This window comes from Hyla sarda, unplaced genomic scaffold, assembly GCF_029499605.1.
Source record: "Hyla sarda isolate aHylSar1 unplaced genomic scaffold, aHylSar1.hap1 scaffold_345, whole genome shotgun sequence".
NCBI lineage: Eukaryota > Metazoa > Chordata > Amphibia > Anura > Hylidae > Hyla > Hyla sarda.
In genome coordinates, this window is record NW_026610208.1 from 119,678 (window position 1) to 146,806 (window position 27,129).

At 44.6% G+C, this 27,129-nt stretch overlaps 1 protein-coding gene across 4 annotated transcripts in view; it reads right to left on the reverse strand.

Annotated features, from left to right (window-relative positions):
- The window catches only part of LOC130331005 (acid-sensing ion channel 1C-like), a 186,301-nt gene that overhangs the window by 93,751 nt on the left and 65,421 nt on the right, over positions 1-27,129 (reverse strand). For all 4 annotated transcript variants that reach the window (XM_056553662.1, XM_056553661.1, XM_056553660.1 and 1 more), the window contains one exon: positions 10,394-10,544. In XM_056553662.1, the coding sequence (XP_056409637.1) occupies positions 10,394-10,544 (151 nt within the window). The remainder of the gene's footprint in view (positions 1-10,393; positions 10,545-27,129) is intronic.

The following is a 27,129-nucleotide window of genomic DNA, read 5'->3' on the forward strand; positions in this document are numbered from 1 at the left end:
CCTTCTGGTTTGCCCGCTGTTGATGAGGTGACTCGGGACTTCTCCACCATCTGCAAAGAGACTCAAAATTCTCTCCCACAGGCCTCATCCTGGATGAAGAGACATGCCGACAAAAAACGAAGAATTCCCCCCATTTTTTCTCCCGGAGACAAAGTATGGCTCTCCGCCAAGTATGTCCGCTTTCGGGTCCCCAGTTATAAACTGGGACCACGTTATCTTGGTCCTTTTAAAATCAAATGCCAAATCAACCCTGTCTCTTACAAACTCCTTCTTCCTCCTCTCCGTATTCCCAATGCGTTTCATGTCTCTCTCCTTAAACCACTCATCCTTAACCACTTCTCTCCCAAGGTTGTTGCTCCTACTCCTGTTTCCAGGTCCTCGGGCATCTTCTCGGTGAAAGAAATTCTGGCATCCAAGACGGTCAGAGGTAAAAAAAAAAATCTTGTAGATTGGGAGAATTGCGACCCAGAGGAGAGGTCATGGGAACCCGAGGACAACATCCTTGACAAGAACCTTATCCTCAAATTCTCGGGTTCTAAAAAGAGGGGGAGACCCAAGGGGGGGGGGTACTGTTACGCCGAGCGCTCCGGGTTCCCGCTCCTCCCCGGAGTGCTCACAGCGTTCTCCTGTTCGCAGCGCCCCGGTCAGACCTACTGACCGGGTGCGCTGCGATAATGTACTCAGCCGGGATGCGATTCGCGATGCGGGACGCGCCCGCTCGCGATGCGCATCCCGACCCGCTTACCAGACTCGTTCCCCGTCTGTGCTGTCCCTAGGGAGCGGGGCCGCGCGCGCCGGGTCTTTGCGATTTAAAGGGCCGGTGCGCCACTGATTGGCGCATGGGTTTTAATCAGTACCTTCACCTGTGCACTTCCCTACTTATACCTCACTTCCCCTGCACTCCCTCGCCGGATCTTGTTGCCATTGTGCCAGTGAAAGCGTTTCCTTGTGTGTTCCTAGCCTGTGTTCCAGACCTCCTGCCATTGCCCCTGACTACGATCCTTGCTGCCTGCCCTGACCTTCTGCTACGTCCGACCTTGCTCTTGTCTACTCCCTTGTACCGCGCCTATCTCAGCAGTCAGAGAGGTTGAGCCGTTGCCGGTGGATACGACCTGGTCACTACCGCCGCTGCAAGACCATCCCGCTTTGCGGCGGGCTCTGGTGAATACCAGTAGTGACTTAGAACCGGTCCACCGACACGGTCCACGCCAATCCCTCTCTGGCACAGAGGATCCACCTCCAGCAAGCCGAATCGTGACAGTCACCTCCTTGTTATACACACAGTCCTGGGTATAAATAGATCATGGAGAGATCTCTGTACTGTCCTGATATATTATATATATATTATTAGGTCACCTCCTTGTTATATATACAGTCCTGGATATAAATAGATCATGGAGAGATCTCTGTACTGTCCTGATATATTATATATATTATTAGGTCACCTCCTTGTTATATATACAGTCCTGGGTATAAATAGATAATGGAGGGATCTCTGTACTGTCCTGATATATTATATATATTATTAGGTCACCTCCTTGTTATATATACAGTCCTGGGTATAAATAGATCATGGAGGGATCTCTGTACTGTCCTGATATATTATATATATTATTAGGTCACCTCCTTGTTATATATACAGTCCTGGGTATAAATAGATCATGGAGAGATCTCTGTACTGTCCTGATATATTATATATATTATTGGGTCACCTCCTTTGCTATATATACAGTCCTGGGTATAAATAGATCATGGAGAGATCTCTGTACTGTCCTGATATATTATATATATTATTAGGTCACCTCCATATTATATATACAGTCCTGGGTATAAATAGATCATGGAGAGATCTCTGTACTGTCCTGATATATTATATATATATATTATTAGGTCACCTCCTTGTTATATATACAGTCCTGGGTATAAATAGATCATGGAGAGATCTCTGTACTGTCCTGATATATTATATATATTATTAGGTCACCTCCTTGTTATATATACACTCCTGGGTATAAATAGATCATGGAGAGATCTCTGTACTGTCCTGATATTTTATATATATATATATATATATATATATATATATTATTAGGTCACCTCCTTGTTATATATACAGTCCTGGGTATAAATAGATCATGGAGAGATCTCTGTACTGTCCTGATATATTATATATATATTATTAGGTCACCTCCTTGTTATATATACAGTCCTGGGTATAAATACATCATGGAGAGATCTCTGTACTGCCCCCTGATATATTTATACATAGTTATTAGGTCGTCCCTAATCCTTCTTTTTTCTAAACTAAATAACCCTATTTCTGATAATCTTTCTGGGTATTGTAGTCCTCCCATTCCCCGTATTACTCTGGTTGCCCGTCTTTGAACCCTCTCCAGCTCCACTACATCTTTCTTGTACACCGGTGCCCAGTACTGTACACAGTATTCCATGTGTGGTCTGACCAGTACTGTACACAGTATTCTATGTGTGGTCTGACCAGTACTGTACCCAGTATTCTATGTGTGGTCTGACCAGTACTGTACACAGTATTCTATGTGTGGTCTGACCAGTACTGTACACAGTATTCTATGTGTGGTCTGACCAGTACTGTACACAGTATTCTATGTGTGGTCTGACTAGTACTGTACACAGTATTCTATGTGTGGTCTGACCAGTACTGTACACAGCATTCCATGTGTGGTCTGACCAGTACTGTACACAGTATTCCATGTGTGGTCTGACCAGTACCGTACACAGTATTCTATGTGTGGTCTGACTAGTGATTTGTACAGCGGTAGAATTATTTCCTTGTCGTGGGCATCTATGCCCCTATTGATGCCCCCCATGATTTTATTTGCTTTGGCAGCAGCTGCCCAACACTGGTCACTACAGCTAAATTTATTTTTAACTAAGACTCCTAAGTCCTTTTCCACGTCAGTCGTCCCAAGTGTTCTCCCTTTTAATAAATAATCCCAGTCCGGATTTTTCCTCCCCATGTGTATTACCTTACATTTATAAGTGGTGAACCTCATCTGCCACTTCCCAGCCCAAACCACCAACCTATCCAGATCCATTTATAACAGTGCATTGTCCTCTATTGTATTATCTACTATATACAGTGCACTGTCTTCTATAGTGTTTACCGCTTTACAGAGTTTAGTATCATCTGCAAAGATTGTTACTTTACTATGCAACCCCTCTACAAGGTCATTAAAGAATATATTAAATAGAACAGGACCCAAGACTGACCCCTGTGGTCCACACTAGTAACAGTCACCTAATCAGAATAACCACCCTCTGTTTCCTATCACTGAGCCAGTTACTTACCCACTTACACACATTCTCCCCCAGTCCAAACCTTCTCATTTTATGCACCAATCTTTTATGTGGCACCGTATCAAATGCTTTGGAATAATCCAGATATACGACATCCAATGATTGCCCCTGGTCCAGTCTGGAGCTCACCTCCTCATAAAAGCTGATCAGGTGACAGGACCGATCCCTCATAAAGCCATGTGATATGGAGTCATACATTTATCAATATATTCCAAAAAAGCATCTCTTAGAAAACCCTCAAACAATTTACATACAACAGAGGTTAAACTAACAGGTCTGTAATTTCCAGGGTCACCTTTTGTCCCCTTTTTAAATATTGGCACCACATTTGCCATGCGCCAGTCCCTGTTACTATAGAGTCCCTGAATATTAAAAATAGAGGTCTGTCTATTACAATACTTAATTCCTTTAGAACACGGGGGTGAATGCCATCTGGACCTGGTGATTTGTCTATTTTGATTTTTTGTAGGCGGCACTGTACTTCTTCCTGGATTAGACAGGTGACTTGTACTTCTTCCTGGGTTAGACAGGAGACCTGTACTTCTTCCTGGGTTAGACAGGTGACCTGTACTGGGGAGTTTACCTTATCTCGCTGTATTTCACCTGGCATTTCATTTTCCTCAGTGAATACAGTGGAGAAGAATTTGTTTTATATATTTGCTTTTTCCTGATCCTTGTTTATAATTTCTTCCTCATCATTTTTTAAAGGGTCAACACTTAAATTTTTGACCTTTTTGCTATTTATATAGCTAAAGAACATTTTGGGGTTAGTTTTACTCTCTTTGACAATGAGTCTTTCTGTCTGTATTTTTGAGGCTTTTATCAGTATTTTACATTTTTCTCTATAGCTTTTTAATGCTTCTTCACTGCCGTCCTGTTTTAGCAGTTTAAATGTTTTATTTTTGTCATTTATTGCCCCCTTAACGTTTTTATTCATTCATATTGGTTTTCTTTTATTTCTGACTCTTTTATTCCCATAGGGTATATACATCTTACAGTGAGAATTTAAGATATTCCTATAACTCTCCCATTTAGTGTCAGTATTCCTGTTTTTGAGGACATTATCCCATTTTATATTGTTGTTATCTCTGAGTTGATCGGACTTTTCCTTCCTAAAGTTCATTGTTTTTGTGGCCCCTCGAGAGATTCCCTTATTGAAGAACAAGTTATAATGTATTATATTATGGTCACTATTTCCCAGGTGTCCTTCTACCTGCACATTAGTTATTCTGTCAGGTCAAGTCTAGTAGAGCGCCCCCTCTGTCAGGTCTGTTGGATAATATTAAGTCTAGTAGGGCGCCCCCTCTGGTCAGGTCTGTTGGATAATATTAAGTCTAGTAGGGCGCCCCCTCTGGTCAGGTCTGTTAATATTAAGTCTAGTAGGACGCCCCCTCTGGTCAGGTCTGTTGGATAATATTAAGTCTAGTAGGGCGCCCCCTCTGGTCAGGTCTGTTGGTTAATATTAAGTCTAGTAGGGCGCCCCCTCTGGTCAGGTCTGTTGGTTAATATTAAGTCTAGTAGGGCGCCCCCTCTGTCAGGTCTGTTGGTTAATATTAAGTCTAGTAGGGCGCCCCCTCTGGTCAGGTCTGTTGGATAATATTAAGTCTAGTAGGGCGCCCCCTCTGGTCAGGTCTGTTAATATTAAGTCTAGTAGGGCGCCCCCTCTGGTCAGGTCTGTTGGATAATATTAAGTCTAGTAGGGCGCCCCCTCTGGTCAGGTCTGTTGGTTAATATTAAGTCTAGTAGGGCGCCCCCTCTGTCAGGTCTGTTGGGTAATATTAAGTCTAGTAGGGCGCCCCCTCTGGTCAGGTCTGTTGGATAATATTAAGTCTAGTAGGGCGCCCCCTCTGGTCAGGTCTGTTGGATAATATTAAGTCTAGTAGGGCGCCCTCTCTGGTCAGGTCTGTTGGATAATATTAAGTCTAGTAGGGCGCCCCCTCTGGTCAGGTCTGTTGGATAATATTAAGTCTAGTAGGGAACCCCCTCTGGTCAGGTCTGTTAATATTAAGTCTAGTAGGGCGCCCCCTCTGGTCAGGTCTGTTGGATAATATTAAGTCTAGTAGGGCGCCCCCTCTGGTCAGGTCTGTTGGATAATATTAAGTCTAGTAGGGAACCCCCTCTGGTCAGGTCTGTTAATATTAAGTCTAGTAGGGCGCCCCCTCTGGTCAGGTCTGTTGGATAATATTAAGTCTAGTAGGGAACCCCCTCTGGTCAGGTCTGTTAATATTAAGTCTAGTAGGGCGCCCCCTCTGGTCAGGTCTGTTGGATAATATTAAGTCTAGTAGGGCGCCCCCTCTGGTCAGGTCTGTTGGGTAATATTAAGTCTAGTAGGGCGCCCCTCTGGTCAGGTCTGTTGGTTAATATTAAGTCTAGTAGGGCGCCCCCTCTGGTCAGGTCTGTTGGGTAATATTAAGTCTAGTAGGGCGCCCCCTCTGGTCAGGTCGGTTAATATTAAGTCTAGTAGGGCGCCCCCTCTGGTCAGGTCTGTTGGGTAATATTAAGTCTAGTAGGGCGCCCCCTCTGGTCAGGTCTATTGGATAATATTAAGTCTAGTAGGGCGCCCCCTCTGGTCAGGTCTGTTGGATAATATTAAGTCTAGTAGGGCGCCCCCTCTGGTCAGGTCTGTTGGATAACATTAAGTCTAGTAGGGCGCCCCCTCTGGTCAGGTCTGTTAATATTAAGTCTAGTAGGACGCCCCCTCTGGTCAGGTCTGTTGGTTAATATTAAGTCTAGTAGGGCGCCCCCTGTGGTCAGGTCTGTTGGATAATATTAAGTCTAGTAGGGCGCCCCCTCTGGTCAGGTCTGTTGGATAATATTTAGTCTAGTAGGGCGCCCCCTCTGGTCAGGTCTGTTGGTTAATATTAAGTCTAGTAGGGCGCCCCTCTGGTCAGGTCTGTTGGATAATATTAAGTCTAGTAGGGCGCCCCCTCTGGTCAGGTCTGTTGGTTAATATTAAGTCTAGTAGGGCGCCCCCTCTGGTCAGGTCTGTTGGGTAATATTAAGTCTAGTAGGGCGCCCCCTCTGGTCAGGTCGGTTAATATTAAGTCTAGTAGGGCGCCCCCTCTGGTCAGGTCTGTTGGTTAATATTAAGTCTAGTAGGGCGCCCCCTCTGGTCAGGTCGGTTAATATTAAGTCTAGTAGGGCGCCCCCTCTGGTCAGGTCTGTTGGTTAATATTAAGTCTAGTAGGGCGCCCCCTCTGGTCAGGTCTGTTGGATAATATTTAGTCTAGTAGGGCGCCCCCTCTGGTCAGGTCTGTTGGTTAATATTAAGTCTAGTAGGGCGCCCCCTCTGGTCAGGTCTGTTGGTTAATATTAAGTCTAGTAGGGCGCCCCCTCTGGTCAGGTCTGTTGGATAATATTAAGTCTAGTAGGGCGCCCCCTCTGGTCAGGTCTGTTGGATAACATTAAGTCTAGTAGGACGCCCCCTCTGGTCAGGACTGTTGGTTAATATTAAGTCTAGTAGGGCGCCCCCTGTGGTCAGGTCTGTTGGATAATATTAAGTCTAGTAGGGCGCCCCCTCTGGTCAGGTCTGTTGGATAATATTTAGTCTAGTAGGGCGCCCCCTCTGGTCAGGTCTGTTGGTTAATATTAAGTCTAGTAGGGCGCCCCCTCTGGTCAGGTCTGTTGCATAATATTAAGTCTAGTAGGGCGCCCCCTCTGGTCAGGTCTGATAATATTAAGTCTAGTAGGGCGCCCCCTCTGTCAGGTCTGTTGGTTAATATTAAGTCTAGTAGGGCACCCCCTCTGGTCAGGTCTGTTGGATAATATGAAGTCTAGTAGGACGCCCCCTCTGGTCAGGTCTGATAATATTAAGTCTAGTAGGGCGCCCCCTCTGGTCAGGTCTGTTAATATTAAGTCTAGTAGGGCGCCCCCTCTGGTCAGGTCTGATAATATTAAGTCTAGTAGGGCGCCCCCTCTGGTCAGGTCTGTTGGTTAATATTAAGTCTAGTAGGGCGCCCCCTCTGGTCAGGTCTGTTGGTAATATTAAGTCTAGTAGGGCGCCCCCTCTGGTCAGGTCTGATAATATTAAGTCTAGTAGGGCGCCCCCTCTGGTCAGGTCTGATAATATTAAGTCTAGTAGGGCGCCCCCTCTGGTCAGGTCTGTTGGTTAATATTAAGTCTAGTAGGGCGCCCCCTCTGGTCAGGTCTGTTGGTTAATATTAAGTCTAGTAGGGCGCCCCCTTTGGTCAGATCTGTTGGATAATATGAAGTCTAGTAGGGCGCCCCCTCTGGTCAGGTCTGTTAATATTTAGTCTAGTAGGGCGCCCCCTCTGGTCAGGTCTGTTGGTTAATATTAAGTCTAGTAGGGCGCCCCCTCTGGTCAGGTCTGTTGGTTAATATTAAGACTAGTAGAGCGCCCCCTCTGGTCAGGTCTGTTGGTTAATATTAAGTCTAGTAGGGCGCCCCCTCTGTCAGGTCTGTTGGATAATATGAAGTCTAGTAGGGCGCCCCCTCTGGTCAGGTCTGTTGGTTAATATTAAGACTAGTAGAGCGCCCCCTCTGGTCAGGTCTGTTGGTTAATATTAAGTCTAGTAGGGCGCCCCCTCTGTCAGGTCTGTTGGATAATATGAAGTCTAGTAGGGCGCCCCCTCTTGTCAGGTCTGTTGGTTAATATAAAGTCTAGTAGGGCGCCCCCTCTGGTCAGGTCTGATAATATTAAGTCTAGTAGGGCGCCCCCTCTGGTCAGGTCTGTTGGATAATATTAAGTCTAGTAGGGCGCCCCCTCTGGTCAGGTCTGTTGGTTAATATTAAGTCTAGTAGGGCGCCCCCTCTGGTCAGGTCGGTTGGTTAATATTAAGTCTAGTAGGGCGCCCCCTCTGGTCAGGTCTGTTGGATAAGATTAAGTCTAGTAGGGCGCCCCCTCTGGCCAGGTCTGTTGGTTAATATTAAGTCTAGTAGGGCGCCCCCTCTGGTCAGGTCTGATAATATTAAGTCTAGTAGGGCGCCCCCTCTGGTCAGGTCTGATAATATTAAGTCTAGTAGGGCGCCCCCTGTGGTCAGGTCTGTTGGTTAATATTAAGTCTAGTAGGGCGCCCCCTCTGGTCAGGTCTGTTGGTTAATATTAAGTCTAGTAGGGCGCCCCCTCTGGCCAGGTCTGTTGGTTAATATTAAGTCTAGTAGGGCGCCCCCTCTGGTCAGGTCTGTTGGATAATATTAAGTCTAGTAGGGCGCCCCCTCTGGTCAGGTCTGTTGGGTAATATTAAGTCTAGTAGGGCGCCCCCTCTGGTCAGGTCTGTTGGTTAATATTAAGTCTAGTAGGGCGCCCCCTCTGGCCAGGTCTGTTGGTTAATATTAAGTCTAGTAGGGCGCCCCCTGTGGTCAGGTCTGTTGGTTAATATTAAGTCTAGTAGGGCGCCCCCTCTGGTCAGGTCTGTTGGTTAATATTAAGTCTAGTAGGGCGCCCCCTCTGGCCAGGTCTGTTGGTTAATATTAAGTCTAGTAGGGCGCCCCCTCTGGTCAGGTCTGTTGGATAATATTAAGTCTAGTAGGGCGCCCCCTCTGGTCAGGTCTGTTGGGTAATATTAAGTCTAGTAGGGCGCCCCCTCTGGTCAGGTCTGTTGGTTAATATTAAGTCTAGTAGGGCGCCCCCTCTGGCCAGGTCTGTTGGTTAATATTAAGTCTAGTAGGGCGCCCCCTGTGGTCAGGTCTGTTGGTTAATATTAAGTCTAGTAGGGCGCCCCCTCTGGTCAGGTCTGTTGGTTAATATTAAGTCTAGTAGGGCGTTCATCTTCTGTTAGCAGCGCCCGGTCTGACTCGCTGACCGGGAGCGCTGCTCTGAGTCTCCCGGCGGGGATGCGATTCGCGCGGCAGGACGTGCCTGCCCGTTGGTTGCATCCCGTTCTGCTCACCTGCCCCGTCCTCCTTCCGTCCCATCCCGGCGCGCGGCCCCGCTCTCTAGGGCGCGCGCGCGCGCCGGCTCTCTGACATTTAAAGGGCCAGTGAACCACTAATTGGTGCCTGGCCCAATCAAGTGCAATCACCTCCATTTCCCATATAAACCCACTTCCCCTTCCTGTCCTCGTCAGATCTTGTTGCCCTAGTGCCGAGAAAGCGTTTTGTGTATCCCAAGCCTCTGTACCCAGACCTTCTGCCGTTGCCCCTGACTACGAACCATTGCTGCCTGCCCTGACCTTCTGCTACGTCCGACCGTGCTCTTGCCTTGTGTACCGCGCCTGTCTCAGCTGTCAGTTGGGGTTGAGTCGCTATCGTGTGGAACGACCTGGGAGTTACCTGCCACTGCAAGTCCATCCCACTTTGCGGCGGGCTCTGGTGAAAACCAGTAACCCCTTAGATTCCGTTCCCCTGGTATGGCCAACGCCATCACCCCACTGACACAGAGGATCCACCACCAGTGTCCTCACTGCATACCAGTCCGGATCCTGACAGAAATGGCACCCCCCTCATCTGCCAACCGGGCAAACTTGTTGGGGTGTCCAGTTCAGGACTAGCCTCCCTGACACTTTTCCCTCTACCCCGTTTTCTGACTGTAACCCAGCTAACTGCCTGACTTTCCTGCCCCTCCGTCCCACTATCCTCCCCCACCTCTACCCCAGAGAGTACTTGCTCAGTGAGCAGGAGACTCCTCTCCAAGTTGTCAATCCATCTCAGTGTTGCCAGTCGCTCTTCTAGATCCAGGATCGGGGCTTCCAAATGAACAACTCACACAACAATCTGCACCTCACACTGCTGGTCAAGGATTGTATACATTGTGCAAGATGTGCACTGGACTGCCTTTTCCAGCATGGAGGCCATACTAGATTTGGGGATTGCAAGTATTAACAGTAAAAAATCTAATATTTCAATTAAACTTCCTGAATTAAAGTCCCTTACATTTTAAGTCCCTCTGACTTTTATACTTACACTCACTTGTATACGTCACACTCTTGTATACAGACACACAATCGCTTCACAGCCTGGAAGTGAATGCCTATGGGGCTCAGGGGGTTATAGAGAACTACGGTCATAGAGATCAGTGGGGTCTCCAGATCACCGGCCACACCAATGGGATTCATATCACATGACCACATTATAGAGGTGTCCAGTATGGGGACCTTACCTGGCATGTGGACCAGTCGACATTTACACTCCTTCAGGATAAGACGAGTCTCACAGTCGATGCGACAGGCGGAGATGCTATATTTATCAAAGTAAGGAGACGTAAAGGCTGAATCCTTACAGTCACCCCACGGTGGAGGAAGGTAGGTCAGCTAAGTAAATAGAGGTTAAGGACACATAAAACTACAGTACCCAGAATCCCCTCATACAGGGAGAACCCAAGAGTCCAACTAACAGGGAAGGCTTCCAGGTAACCAGAAGTCCAACACGGAACCACAACCAGCGACTTCAGAGATCCCAGGATGGAGTCTCCTAAAATGGTCATAAATGATGGGCAACATTATCATCCACATCACCATAGAAACATAGAAGGTGTCGGCCCAATAATCTGAATACTATGAATAGTCCCTGGCCCTATCTTATATGGAGGATAGCCTTATACTATCCCTATCTTATATGGAGGATAGCCTTATACTATCCCTATCTTATATGGAGCATAGCCTTATACCTATCCCTATCTTATATGAAGGATAGCCTTATACTATCCCTATCTTATATGAAGGATAGCCTTATACCTATCTCTATCTTATATGAAGGATAGCCTTATACTATCCCTATCTTATATGGAGGATAGCCTTATACTATCCCTATCTTATATGAAGGATAGCCTTCTACCTATCCCTATCTTATATGAAGGATAGCCTTATACCTATCTCTATCTTATATGAAGGATAGCCTTATACCTATCTCTATCATATATGAAGGATAGCCTTATACCTATCCCTATCTTATATGAAGGATAGCCTTATACCTATCTCTATCTTATATGAAGGATAGCCTTATACCTATCTCTATCTTATATGAAGGATAGCCTTATACCTATCTCTATCTTATATGAAGGATAGCCTTATACCTATCCCTATCTTATATGAAGGATAGCCTTATACCTATCCCTATCTTATATGAAGGATAGCCTTATACCTATCTCTAGCTTATATGAAGGATAGCCTTATACTATCCCTATCTTATATGAAGGATAGCCTTATACCTATCTATCTTATATGAAGGATAGCCTTATACCTATCTCTATCTTATATGAAGGATAGCCTTATACCTATCTCTATCTTATATGAAGGATAGCCTTATACCTATCTCTATCTTATATGAAGGATAGCCTTATACCTATCCCTATCTTATATGAAGGATAGCCTTATACCTATCTCTATCTTATATGAAGGATAGCCTTATACCTATCTCTATCTTATATGAAGGATAGCCTTATACCTATCTCTATCTTATATGAAGGATAGCCTTATACCTATCCCTATCTTATATGAAGGATAGCCTTATACCTATCCCTATCTTATATGAAGGATAGCCTTATACCTATCTCTATCTTATATGAAGGATAGCCTTATACTATCCCTATCTTATATGAAGGATAGCCTTATACCTATCTATCTTATATGAAGGATAGCCTTATACCTATCTCTATCGTATATGAAGGATAGCCTTATACCTATCCATATCTTATATGAAGGATAGCCTTATACCTATCCCTATCTTATATGAAGGATAGCCTTATACCTATCCTTATCTTATATGAAGGATAGCCTTATACCTATCTCTATCTTATATGAAGGATAGCCTTATACCTATCTCTATCTTATATGAAGGATAGCCTTATACCTATCCATATCTTATATGAAGGATAGCCTTATACTATCCCTATCTTATATGAAGGATAGCCTTATGCTTATCCCAGGTTTAAACTCCTTCACTGTATTTGCAGCGACCACTTCTGCAGGAAGACTATTCCATGCATCCACTACTCTCTCAGTAATGTAATACTTCCTGATATTACTGCAGAAACCTTTCCCCTCTAATATATAACTATGTCCTCTATATAACACTATGTCCTCTATATAACACTCTGTCCTCTATATAACACTATGTCCTCTATATAACACTATGTCCTCTATATATAACACTATGTCCTCTATATAACACTATGTCCTCTATATATATATATAACACTATGTCCTCTATATAACACTATGTCCTCTATATAACACTATGTCCTCTATATAACACTATATCCTCTATATATAACAGTATGTGCTCTATATAACACTATGTCCTCTATATAACACTATATCCTCTATATATAACAGTATGTGCTCTATATAACACTATGTCCTCTATATAACACTATGTCCTCTTGTGGTAGTTTTTCTTCTCTTCTATATCTTCTCCTCCTTTACCGTGTTAATTCCCTTTCTGTATATAAAGTCTCTATCATCTCCCTCAGTCTCTTCTTTCTTCTATACATGATCAGGTCCTGTAACCTTTCCTGGTAAGTTTTATCCTCCATGGACTAGTTTAGTATCTTCTCTGAACTCTCTCTAGAGAATCTATATCCTTCTGGAGATGCGGCCTCCAGTACTGCGCACAATACTCCAATTGAGGTCTCACCAGTGTTCTGTACAGCGGCATGAGCACTTCTCTCTACAGCTTATACCTCTCCCTATACATCCATGAGCACTTCTCTCTACTGCTTATACCTCTCCCTATACATCCATGAGCACTTCTCTCTACTGCTTATACCTCTCCCTATACATCCATGAGCACTTCTCTCTTTCTACTGCTTATACCTCTCCCTATACATCCATGAGCACTTCTCTCTACTGCTTATACCTCTCCCTATACACCCATGAGCACTTCTCTCTTTCTACTGCTTATACCTCTCTCTATACATCCATGAGCACTTCTCTCTACTACTTATACTTCTCTCCCTATACATCCATGAGCACTTCTCTCTTTCTACTGCTTATACCTCTCCCTATACACCCATGAGCACTTCTCTCTACTGCTTATACCTCTCCCTATACACCCATGAGCCCTTCTCTCTACTGCTTATACTTCTCCCTATACACCCATGAGCACTTCTCTCTACTGCTTATACCTCTCCCTATTAACCATGAGCACTTCTCTCTACTACTTATACCTCACCCAAGCATTCTGCTAGCGTTTCCTGCTGCTCTATTACATTGTCTTCCTACCTTTAAGTCTTCTGAAATAATTCCTCCTAAATCCCTCTCCTCAGATACTGAGGCCAGGACTGTGTCACATGTTCTATATTCTGCCCGAGGGTTTTTACCCCCCCAGGGGCATTATCTTGCACTTATCCACATTAAATGTCAGTGTCCAGAGTTCTGACCATTCTTCTAGTTTTCCTAAATCCTTTTCCATTTGTCGGATCCTCCAGGAACATCAACCCTGTTACATATCTTTGTGTCATCAGCAAAAAGACCAAAACCATCGAGACCTTCTGTAATATGATTAATGAAGAGATTACACAATACTGGTCCCAGTACAGATCCCTGAGGTCCCCACTGGTAACAAGTCCTCGCTCTGAATATTCTCCATTGACTACAACCCTCTGTTATCTGTCACTCAGCCACTGCCTAATCCACTCAACAATATGGAGTCCAAGCTCAATGACTGTAGTTTATTGATGAGTCTCCTACGTGGACAGTGTCAAAAGCCTAAAATCTAGATATGCGATGTCTACTGCCCCTCCCCCATCTATTATTTTAGTCACCCAGTAAAAAAAAATCAATAAGATTAGTCACATGATCTCCCTGAAGTAAACCCATGTTGTTTTTCATCTTGCAATCCATGGATTTTAGATGTTCCACAATCCTATCCTTTAGTAGGGTTTCCATTAATTCCCCACTATTGATGTCAGACTTACTGGCCTATAGTCACCTGATCCCTCGCTACCACCTTTCTTGTGAATGGGCACGACATTCGCTAATTTCCAATCTTCCGGGACGACTCCTGTTACCATTGATTGGTTAAATAAATCTGTTAACGGTTTTGCTTGCTCACCACTAAGCTCTTTTAATAATTTTGGGTGTATCCCATCAGGCCCCTGTGACTTATTTGTCTTCACTTTAGAAAGCAAACGTAGAATCTCTTCCTCTGTAAAGACACATGCATCACATGATTCCTTAGTCTTCCTCCCTAATGGAGGTTCTTTTCCTTCTTTTTCTTCTGTAAAAACTGAACAGAAGACATTAAGGCAGTCGGCTCGCCCCTTATTCTCTTCTACATACCTTCCTTCCTTTGGTTTTAAATTAGTTATTCCTTGTTTTATTTTCCTTATTTCATTTATATATCTGAAGAATGTCTTATCCCCTTTTTCACAGACTGAGCTAGTTTTTCTTCTGCCTGCGCTTTAGAAGTTCTTATAACTTGCTTGGCCTCTTTCTGCCTAGTCTTGTAGATTTCCCATCTTCATTGCTCTGGGTTGTTTTATAATTACTAAGTTTTTAGTTTTTTATGATTTTGGCCACTTCTGCTGAGTACCACAGTGGTCTCTTCCTTTTTCTGCTTTTACTGACAAGTCTAATGCAATTTTCTGTTGCCTTTCTGTTGCGTCTTTTAAGTAGTCCCATTTCTCCTGGACTCCATGTAATCCATTCCAGTATGATAGGGACTCATTTATGACTAATCTCATTTTTGAAAAGTCGGTTTTTCTAAAATCTAAAACTTTTGTTTTTGTGTGGTGTGACCCCTTCACTGTTCTTATATTAAACCACACTGACTGGTGATCTCTAGATCCCACACTGACTGGTGATCACTAGATCCCGCACTGACTGGTGATCACTAGATCCCGCACTGACTGGTGATCACTAGATCCCGCACTGACTGGTGATCACTAGATCCCGCACTGACTGGTGATCACTAGATCCCGCACTGACTGGTGATCACTAGATCCCACACTGACTGGTGATCACTAGATCCCACACTGACTGGTGATCACTAGATTCCCACACTGACTGGTGATCACTAGATCCCACACTGACTGGCGATCACTAGATCCCACACTGACCTTTGATCACTAGATCCCACACTGACCTTTGATCACTAGATCCCACACTGACCTTTGATCACTAGATCCCAAGCTTTCGCCTAAAATAGCATCATATACAAAATCCCCATTTGTGAATACCAAATCCAAAATGGCCTCCTTCCGTGTTGGCTCCCCAACCACTTGTTGTAGAGATGATCCCAGTAGGGAATTTAGAATATCTGGACTCCTGGCAGAACTACCTATTTTGGTTTTCCAGTTTAAATCCGGAAGATTGAAATCTCCCATAATGATAACTTCTCCTTTCATTGTCATTTTAGCTATTTCTTCAACTAGTAGATCATCTACTTCTTTAACTTGGCCAGGTGGTCTATATATCACACCTACACGAAATACTGCATGATTACCAAACTGCAATGTAACCCAAACTGACTCTATGTTGGCCTAAATAACTTGTATTAGGTTAGATTTTATGCTATCTTTCACATATAGGGCCACTCCTCCTCCTTTCTTGCCTTCTCTTTCTCTTCTGTATAAAGAGGACCCTGGTATGGATATGTCCCACTCATTACTTTCATTAAACCATGCCTCAGTAACAGCCACTAAATCTACATTATCAGATGCCATTATTGACCCAAGTTCATTGATTTTATTACCTAAACTGCAGGCATTTGTAGATAGGACTCTGAGCTTGTCATTTCTTAACCTCTGGGCTACTGACATGTTCTGGCATCCTCCTCCACATCATCATCATCAACATCACCATCATCCACATCACCATCTACCCCACCAGTCACATCCTCCTCCTCACCATCATCTACATCATCACCATCTACATCATCACCATCTACATCACCATCTACATCACCATCTACATCACCACCATCTACATCATCACCATCTACATCATCACAATTCACATAACCATACACATCTACATCACCACCATCTACATCATCACCATCTACATCACCATCGTCTACATCACCATTGTCTACATCATCACCATCTACATCATCACTATCTACATCTTCACCATCTACATCACCATTGTCTACATCATCACCGTCTACATCACCATCGTCTACATCACCATTGTCTACATCATCACCATCTACATCATCACCATCTACATCATCACTATCTACATCTTCACCATCTACATCACCATTGTCTACATCACCACCATCTACATCACCACCATCTACATCATCACCATCTACATCATCACAATTCACATAACCATACACATCTACATCACCACCATCTACATCACCATCGTCTACATCACCATTGTCTACATCATCACCATCTACATCATCACTATCTACATCTTCACCATCTACATCACCATTGTCTACATCATCACCGTCTACATCACCATCGTCTACATCACCATTGTCTACATCATCACCATCTACATCATCACCATCTACATCATCACTATCTACATCTTCACCATCTACATCACCATTGTCTACATCACCACCATCTACATCACCACCATCTACATCATCACCATCTACATCATCACAATTCACATAACCATACACATCTACATCACCACCATCTACATCATCACCATCTACATCACCATCGTCTACATCACCATTGTCTACATCACCACCATCTACATCATCACCATCTACATCATCACCATCTACATCATCCACATCTACATCATCCCCATCTACATCATCACTATCCACATAACCATACACATCTACATCACCACCATCTACATCATCACCATCCACATAACCATACACATCTACATCACCACCATCTACATCATCACCATTCACATAACCATACACATCTACATCACCACCATCTACATCATCACCATCCACATAACCATATACATCTACATCACCACCATCTACATCATCACCATCCACATAACCATACACATCTACATCACCACCATCTACATCATCACCATCCACATAACCATACACATCTACATCACCACCATCTACATCATCACCATCCACATAACCATACACATCTACATCACCACCATCTACATCATCACCATCCACATAACCATACACATCTACATCACCACCATCTACATCATCACCATCCACATAACCATACACATCTACATCACCACCATCTACATCATCACCATCCACATAACCATACACATCTACATCACCACCATCTACATCATCATCATCTACATCACCATCTACTTCAATCTTCTACATCACCATCTACATCACCACCATCTACATCAACATCTACATCATCACCATCTACATCCCCACCATCTACATCACCATCCACATCACCACCATCATTACCACTATCTACATCACCATTTACATCACGATCTACATCAACATCATCACCACCTACATCACCATCTACATCATCACCATCTACATCACCATCCACATCATCACCACCTACATCACCATCTACATCACCACCATCATCACCACTATCTACATCACCATCTACTTCAACCTTCTACATCACCATCTACATCACCGCCATCTACATCCACATCACATCATCTACATCCACATCACCATCACCATCATCTACATCCACATCACCATCATCTACATCACCATCATCTACATCACCATCATCTACTTCACCATCATCTACATCACCATCATCATCATCTACATCACCATCACCATAATCTACATCACCATAATCTACATCACCATAATCTACATCACCATAATCTACATCACCATAATCTACATCACCATCATCTACATCACCATCATCTACATCACCATCACCATCATCTACATCACCATCATCTACATCACCATCACCATCATCTACATCACCATCACCATCACCTACATCTACATCTACATCACCATCATCTACATCACCATCCACATCAGAGATGAGCGAATCGAAGCTGAAGAACCCAAATTCGTTACGAATTTCAGGAAATATTTGATTCGCAACTAATGCAAATATTGCCGTGATTCTATCGCATGAATCGCTTCATTAAACTCCATTTCCTGTGGCCCAGGCTCCAGGGTATCTAAAATGGCGGATCCACATGTCAGTATATGGGGCAAGGAACGCTGGGAAGGCGGGAAGGGAAGTAGGTGGGATGACCCTGAATCACATGTAGGATGCAGCCTATGAGCAGTCAGTCAACCCTGTGATGTCCCAGCCCTATATAATCGGCAGCCATTTTGCGGCTCGTCATATCATTCATTACACTGCAGAGAGATAGGACAAATATCACTGTGTGTGTGTTACACAGAAAAGAGCATTCCAGCAGCGTTTAGCATCCTCCTTGTCACATTAGCGTTCTCGTGGACGGAGAGCAGTGTTTTTTTTTACTGCAGCCATTAACCTCCCAGTCACTTTCTTCGGCATAGTATTACAGAGATGGGCAGAGAGCTGTGTGTTGTCTCATACATTTCAACAAGCTGCATCAACTTCATAAACCTTAGCAGAGGAGGCAGGAAGAATTTTTCAGCGCAATTCTGTGTCTTTGTTCCACAAAAAATCATCTGCTGGTTATACTAGTCTGTAGACGGTATAATACCCAGCAGTCCATTCCTAATAGTCTGTGACAGAGTGCAATTTTGTGTTTAGTACACAGCGACTGTGTGCTGCAGCACTGTTGTGTACTGTTGGTGTTTTTAAATTTTTTTTTTTAAGTTTACTGTAGAGCATTTTTTCTGCCCTCATAAGTGCATACCACATACGTACATCTAAGTAGTGTACTATTTTGTATATGTTAATCTGTCAAGGGCCTAGATAATGTGAAAGGACAGACAAAAGTAATCGCCGGCTGCTGTTCTAGGCAAATACTGTTTTAAGCGTAGTGAAGTGTATTGTACTCCCCTTATATACGCAATAAGTATGTCAGGCAGAGAAGTGCCAGGACGTGCACAGAGGAGTGGCAGTGGCCTAAATTCATCAGGCAGGGGTCCCAGCAGACTTGGGGCGAGTGGCAGCAGGAGTCGCAGTGAGAGGCCTGAGCTCCCGTTATCAGCCAGCGGTTGTGTCTCAACCAGCAACCCATCTGCAATCATCGATTGGTTAACACGATCATACACTTCCTCACAAGTGACATCTGACACCCCCAGTCAACAGTCGGTGGGTTCCTCAGACACAACCCTCAGTTGGCATGGCCCGGGAGCAGTCCCTGTCCTCCCATTTCCTTTGTCCTATGCTGTTCCCTCTCCTGAAGAAGTATCTTATACTGTGGGTTCAGCTCCACTATTTACTGAGGACGATCTAATAGAGGACAGTCAGCAGCTACTGGACAGCCAAGAAGGGGAGGAGACATGCGCTGCTTGCTCTGCTAGGCGGCCAAGTAGTGATGCGGAGAGTGACGTGGGAGGCGGTGTTGCCAGGGTTCAGGGTCCTGAAGCAGACACTGTTGAGGAACCTGAGGAGGACATCAGTGACGTGCACACAACTTGATGATGATGATGAAGCCGATTGCAATTGGGAGCCGGGGGCAGAAGGGGCTTCATCATCATCAGGAGAAGAGAGTTGCAGGTTGCCCTTGAGGCAGCAAGGCGGTAGCATGGTTGGCAGTCAGCATGGTGGCAGAAGTAGAAAGTCTGGAGCCAAACGTGCCGGGAGACCACCTGCTTCGCGGCAGCCTACCTTCCCGGGAGGTAGTGGAACAGGGGTTCCTGGAGACGGCGGCAGTAGCAGTCAATTAGTGCGGACTGTAGGTGGGAAAATCCGCTACTCGGCAGTGTGGCAGATTTTCGTCAAGCATCTGGAGGAGGTTCACGTAACCATATGTCGGCAGAAGGTAAAGCGTGGCCAGGGTCCCAATGTTGGCACCACGGCCCTGCATCAACATGCTTCGCCACCATAAAGCGGCCTGGGAGAACCGTGGCTCCGATGTAGTGGTCCAGCCTGCTACATCACCCAGTGGCCATCCGCTCCCTCCTTCATCCAGCCAAGGCTCCACCACCTCAGCCGAAGGGAGCTGTGTGTCAAACCCTCCTTCTGTCGCTCCAGATGCTCCTGCTTCTCCTGCTTTTAGACAGCCATTCCGCCAACAATCCATCGGCGAAGCCATGTCCAAGAGACAACAGTATGCGCCCACTCATCCAACTGCGCAGAAGCTTAATGTGCTCCTGTTCAAGTTGCTGGTGGTGCAGTCCTTCCCTTTCCAAGTCGTAGACTCTGCACCTTTCAGAGAACTGATGGCTTGTGCTGAGCCGAGGTGGAGAGTGCCAAGCCATCATTTCTTTGTTAAGAAGGCAGTACCAGCTCTGCACAATTTTATGGAAGAGAAGGTGGGCCAGTCCTTGAACCTGTCGGTGTGTTCCAAAGTGCAAGGCAGCACCGAAGTATGGAGCTGTAACTATGGTCAGGGACAATACATGTCCTTTACGGCTCACTGGGTGAATCTGGTTCCTGCACAGCCCCAACACCAACTTGGATAGGTCACGCCACTTCCTCCTCCACGCTGTCAGCCCGTTGGTCCTGTGACAGTGTGCAAATCTGCCTCCTCAACCTCCACCGTGTCCTCAGCCTCATCTGGATGGACAAGTCTCAGTGCCCCTCCAGCATACCATGTGTGCAGGGCACGGCGGTGTCACACTGTTCTTCACATGGTTTGCCTTAGCGAAAAGTCACAGAGGGGAGGAACTGCTAAAAGTAATTCATCAAGAAATCGGAGCATGGCTTACTCCACGAAAACTGGAAATGAGAACCATGGTGAACGACAACAGGAAGAACATCTTGTCTGTGCTGCGACTAGGAAGACTGAGCCATGCGGCCTGCATGGCACACGTGTTCAATCTGGTGAAGCAGTTCCTGAAGTGTTTCCCCCATTTGCAAGACGTCCTAACAATGGGAAGGAAACTGTGCACTTCAGCCACTCGTACACCGCCAAGCACACCCTCCTTTAGCTGCAGCGTCAGAACAGTATCCCCCAACATAGTCTGATTTGTGACGTTGCCACATGTTGGAATTCCATCCTCCATATGTTGGACCAACTGTACGAACAGAGAAAATCCATCACCGATTTTTTGATGATCCAAGCAGATAGGAGTACTCCCCTGTGTAACTTCAATGTGAACCAGTGGCAGCTCATACGTGACACCTGCCGTTTGCTGAGGCCCTTTGAGGAAGCCACATTATTTGTAAGTCGCCAGGATTACAGTATGAACGACGTAATTCCACTGCTTCACTTCTTACATCACGTGTTGGAAACTATGGCTGGTCAGGGCACTGGAGCTGTGGCGCCTACATCTCCAGGCTATATGGGCCCTGTGGGGGCTGAACTGGAGGAGGGGGAGGGGCACAGTGGAGCACAGTTTTTAGGTTTTGCGAAATGGGTGTTTTCTTTTAGTCATCTGACAGGAGAGGAGCAGGAGCAGCCAGAGGAGCTAAAGGGTTATGAGGAAGGCGAGACAGGGACCCAGACACACCATGGCAGTATACAGTGGAGATGGAGGCAGGGAGTCCCTCTGAGTCACTTACACAAATGGCATGATGCATGCTCACTTGCTTGCATAGTGACCGCCAAATTGTCACCGTTCAGCAGCGGGATGACTTCTGTCTCTCCACCTTATTGGACCCTCGCTACCGGCACAAAATGGGGGCCTTTTTTACACCCACAGAGAGGGAGGACAAACTGACCTACTACAGAGACATCCTATGTAGTCAGTTGGACGATGTCTATCGGTGCAGTCGTACATCCTCTCGCAGGTCTGAATCTGGGGGCCCTCTGCGCTCCACTGCCATGGCTGCTGGGGAGGGGAGGGGTGGCAGGAGCAGTACCAGCTCCATCAGCAGCAGCTTGAGTCTACAGTCGCTGATGAGTAGCTTTCTTCACCCGCATAGTGAAGCAACTCATCAGCAGCAGGTAGACCTGGAGCAGGACCTGAACCAGCAGGTGGTGGCATACCTTGAGATGGCCATGCCAACAACCATTGAAGATCCGCTGGACTTCTGGGAAGCCAAACTTTATTTGTGGCCGCAACTAGCAGAGTTTGCCCTGGAAAAGCTGTCCTGCCCAGCCAGTAGTGTGCCATCAGAGCGGGTGTTTAATGCGGCCGGGGCCATAGTCACCCCAAGGAGAACTCGTCTGTCCACGAAAAATGTGGAAAGACTGACCTTTGTGAAGATGAATCAGTCAGGATTTCCACCCACCAATGCCTGATGCATCAGAGAAGATTGACCATGGTGCCAAACCAACACTTCACAAATATGGATAGTGCCAAACAGATTTAAGGCACTGCTCCCCAGTTACAAACATTTCTCCGCATCAGACCTTTTTTCACCCACCTTCGTCACCAGGTACTGGTATTGCCACCCACCGCACCACTCTGTCACCGGTTCACTTTCAGGACTCCTGATGCTGCTGCTGCCACCTCCAGGCTGTCTCATTCTGCCACCATATGTTCTCCTCATACTTCAGCCACACTCCAGGCTGTCTCATTCTGCCACCATATGTTCTCCTCATGCTTCAGCCACCTCCAGCCTGTGCCATTCAGTCACTATATGGTCTCCTCATGCTGCCACCAACTCCAGGCTGTGCCATCTAGCCACTTTATGGTCTCCTCATGCTGCCAACACCTCCACGCTGTGTCATTCAGCCACTATATGGTCTCCTCATGCTGCCAACACCTCCACGCTGTGTCATTCAGCCACTATATGGTCTCCTCATGCTTTAGCCACCTCCAGGCTGTGCCATTCAGCCACTATATGGTCTCCGCATGCTTCCAACACTTCCACGCTGTGTCATTCAGCCACTATATGGTCTCCTCATGCTTCAGCCACCTCCAGGCTGTGCCATTCAGCCACTATATGGTCTCCTCATGCTTCCACCACCTCCAGGCTGTGTCATTCAGCCAATATATGGTTTACTGATGCTGCTGGGCCTGGTACATTACCTACAAATATTTTATGGTAGCACTACCATAAATATTCAATTTACATTTTAAAATTCATCTTTTTATCTTAGGGATTGTGAAGCCCTATTGTCTACTCATGCTGCTGCCAACTCCAGGCTGTGTCATTGTGCCACCATATGGTCTCCTTATGCTGTTGGCACCTTAAATTAAATTTTTTACATTTTAATATATTTAAAATCTTTAATTTTAAAATTTCAAAAATATCTTTCATTTTCACTATTGTGTGGCCCTATGGTCTTGTCAGGCTGTTGTCACCTCCAAACTTGGTTGTTCTGCCACTATATGGTCTCCTCGTGCTGCCACCAATTCCAGGCTGTGACATTCTGCCAGATTATGGTCTCCTCATGCTGCTGCCACCTCTAGGCTCTATCATTGTGTCGCCATGTGACTCCTTGTTAGATTGGGTTTGTGGTCATACAAGATTATATCAGAAATATGAAGAGGCTCCAGTCAATCTAATTATCAAGTCAACCTGGGCTACCCAATATAGACACTTATACCCACAGTGTCGAAAAATGTAAATAAATATATCAAGAAAAAATATTAGGGGTCAAGGACATTAAATAATAATAGTTTTATTAGTAATTATGTTATGTACAATAAAATGTTAATTAAATGGGATAGTGGAGTTCGTGTTACACAGGGCCCTTGTGAAAATACGGCATCAACTATATATAATAATAAAATATGTTTATATTGTGACCACCATAAAATATTACAATAATTTCTCAATAAAATATATTCAATTCCAAGTTCATAAAAAATTCCAAGTTCATGAATATCAGCTCCAGAATCTAAAAGTCAGTTATTTTCCATAGAAAACCAGGTGCCAAAAGAGCTTCAATTAATAAAATGTTACTGTAGCAAATCACTTGGCAATTATGGGCATAAGTCTCAAGTATTGTAGCCAATAGCACCTGACAATCTAGGTGATGTATAAGTCTCGAGTAGTGTAACCAATAACAACTGCCAATCAGAGTGATGTAACCAATGGCAAACGTCAGTTTTCCCTTATAGGCACCAGTACTTTGCAACTAAAAATGTTTCAGCAACAGCAGATCCTGTACTGTAATAAGCAATTGTCGGCAATGGATAATTTGTAGCGACTTATGCTTCTTCTATGCTCACCACCCCGGGATCACAAGCTTGTATCCTTGCTCTGGGCTGCGATGTCGTCTGTTAGCGATGTGAGAGAGTACCGCTGGAGGCTCGGCCGTCTCCTATAGTGGCGGTGCCGGTACTGGTGGGCTCCGGATCGCTGTGCCTGCAGCGCTTGCAAGGAGGATCCTCTGGAGGTGGCGTCCTCGTGGCAGTGAGGGCGGGCGTAAGGGCTGGATATCAGGCTGATTGTCCTTTAAAACAGGTAGCTATCCTGTACAATATAGTGCAGCAATTTAGCTGGATTTATAGGAATTAATGGTGGTCACAGAAATGTTCACCGGGGCCTCTGGACGCATTTCAGGACCTTCTCGGTCATTTCTTCAGCAGAGATGAACATATATGTAGGGGGTCAGTGCCTTATGCAATATATAGTGTTAGCTCCTCCTCTATCAATCAGATTGCGTCATATATTAAAAAACTAAATGAAAAACACCCCGTCGGCACATTTTAAATATTGTCACCAAGGAAATCCGAATGATCTAAAATATATTGCTCTCCAACAGGTCCACCAAGATATTGGCGGGGCAGTAATTATATAAGTAAAATGTCAAGAGCAGAATCTCGTAAAATCTTTGAATTTGGATCACTAACACCTAGGGGCCTTAACACTGACATGGAACTATTTGGCTTTTTGGAATAGACACGAGAGGGGTCCCTTTGGACGGCCCATCGGCAGCAGGCTGTACTATCAGCTCCCCGACGGACCCTTTATCGGGCTCTCTCTCACACCCTCTGATTTTTCATGCAATTATACACTTTTACGTATTATTTTTTATATATCTTTTTATATTTTTATGTATATTTTTTTTATATAGTTTTATTTTTTAAATGGCAACAGAAGAATACAGCAGCACACTGCTAGCACAAAGATATAGATAAAACATGAGTATATAGATACAACATGCTATTCAGCTATAGTGCAGTAAATGAAAATATGAAGTAATAAAATAGTGAGGTACTTAGCTTGCAATTTGGCGGCCAAATAGCTTGGATCGTCCCACCACGGTACGATCACCTGAGCCCCTACATATATGTTCATCTCTGCTGAAGAAAGGACCGAGAAGGTCCTGAAACGCGTCCAGAGCCCCCGGTGAACATTTCTGTAACCACCATTAATTCCTATAAATCCAGCTAAATTGCTGCACTATATTGTACAGGATAGCTACCTGTTTTAAAGGACAATCAGCCCGATATCCAGCCCTTACGTGCGCCCTGGCTGCCACGAGGACGCCACCTCCAGAGGATCCTCCTTGCAAGCGCTGCAGGCACCGCAATCCGGAGCCCACCAGTACCCACACCGCCACTATAGGAGACGGCCGAGCCTCCAGCGGTACTCTCTCACATCGCTAACAGACGACATCGCAGCCCAGAGCAAGGATACAAGCTTGTGATCCCGGGGTGGTGAGCATAGAAGAAGCATAAATCGCTACAAATTATCCATTGCCGACAATTGCTTATTACAGTACAGGATCTGCTGTTGCTGAAACATTTTTGGTTGCAAAGTACTGGTGCCTATAAGTCAAAACTGACGGTTGCCATTGGTTACATCACTCGGATTGGCAGTTGTTATTGGTTACACTACTCGAGACTTATACATCACCTAGATTGTCAGGTGCTATTGGCTACAATACTTGAGACTTATGCCTATAATTGCCAAGTGATTTGCTACAGTAACATTTTATTAATTGAAGCTCTTTTGGCACCTGGTTTTCTATGGAAAATAACTGACTTTTAGATTCTGGAGCTGATATTCATGAACTTGGAATTTTTTATGAACTTGGAATTGAATATATTTTATTGAGAATGTATTATATTATTTTATGGTGGTCACAATATAAACATATTATATTTTTTCCATATATTTTAGTACTTACAATTTTATTATTATATATAGTCGATGCCGTGTTTTGTGCATAACATAATTACTAATAAAACTATTATTATTTAATGTCCTTGACCTTGAGCCCTAATATTTTTTCTTGTCATACAATATTAGTTCAAAGTAAACACCAGGACATTAAACTTGGGAATCTTATATAAATCTTAAATTTAAAAAAAAATTATAAAAAAAAAATCGATGTAATCTTTTCAGGACTGAGGCCCTATGGTCGTCGCCGTCATATTACCTGTGGAATTATCACAAGAATCCAATGAAACATCTTGGAGGGTTTAACAATGAACCATAACTGATTAGATGAAACATTTGTACTTTCATAGTCAGGGGGGCACTGAGAGGCAGGGGCTGGAACAGGTGGTATCTCGCCTGGTGGAGGACCGCCAGCTCAATGCTCACCAGAATCAAAAAATTTAAATAAATTTAAATTAAATAAAAATTACATAAAAATCTCTTTATTCTCTTGACAACTTATGGTCTCCCTGCTGCCAGATCGCCGCTCTGCAGAAGTGATTCTAATAGCAATGCCTGTAATCTGCATGTTATTCTGAATAACAGTATTATGTCACTACCCCAGCACACTCTATATGCGTGTTAGGATGAGGCAAAGTGCTCTACACCCCTATTGAGGCTCTCTGTAGGCAAGAAATAGCAGTTTTTAATAGCGATTTGCCGCAAATAAATTCGGACCGAAACTCATTTTTTGCAAATATTTTTCATACGTTCACTCATCTCTACACACCATCATCTACATCATCACCATCATCCACATCACCATCATCATCCACATCACCATCATCTACAACATCATCCACATCACCATCATCATCCACATCACATCATCCTCCATCACCATCATCATCCACCATCATCATCCACCATCATCATCTACATCCACATCACCATCATCA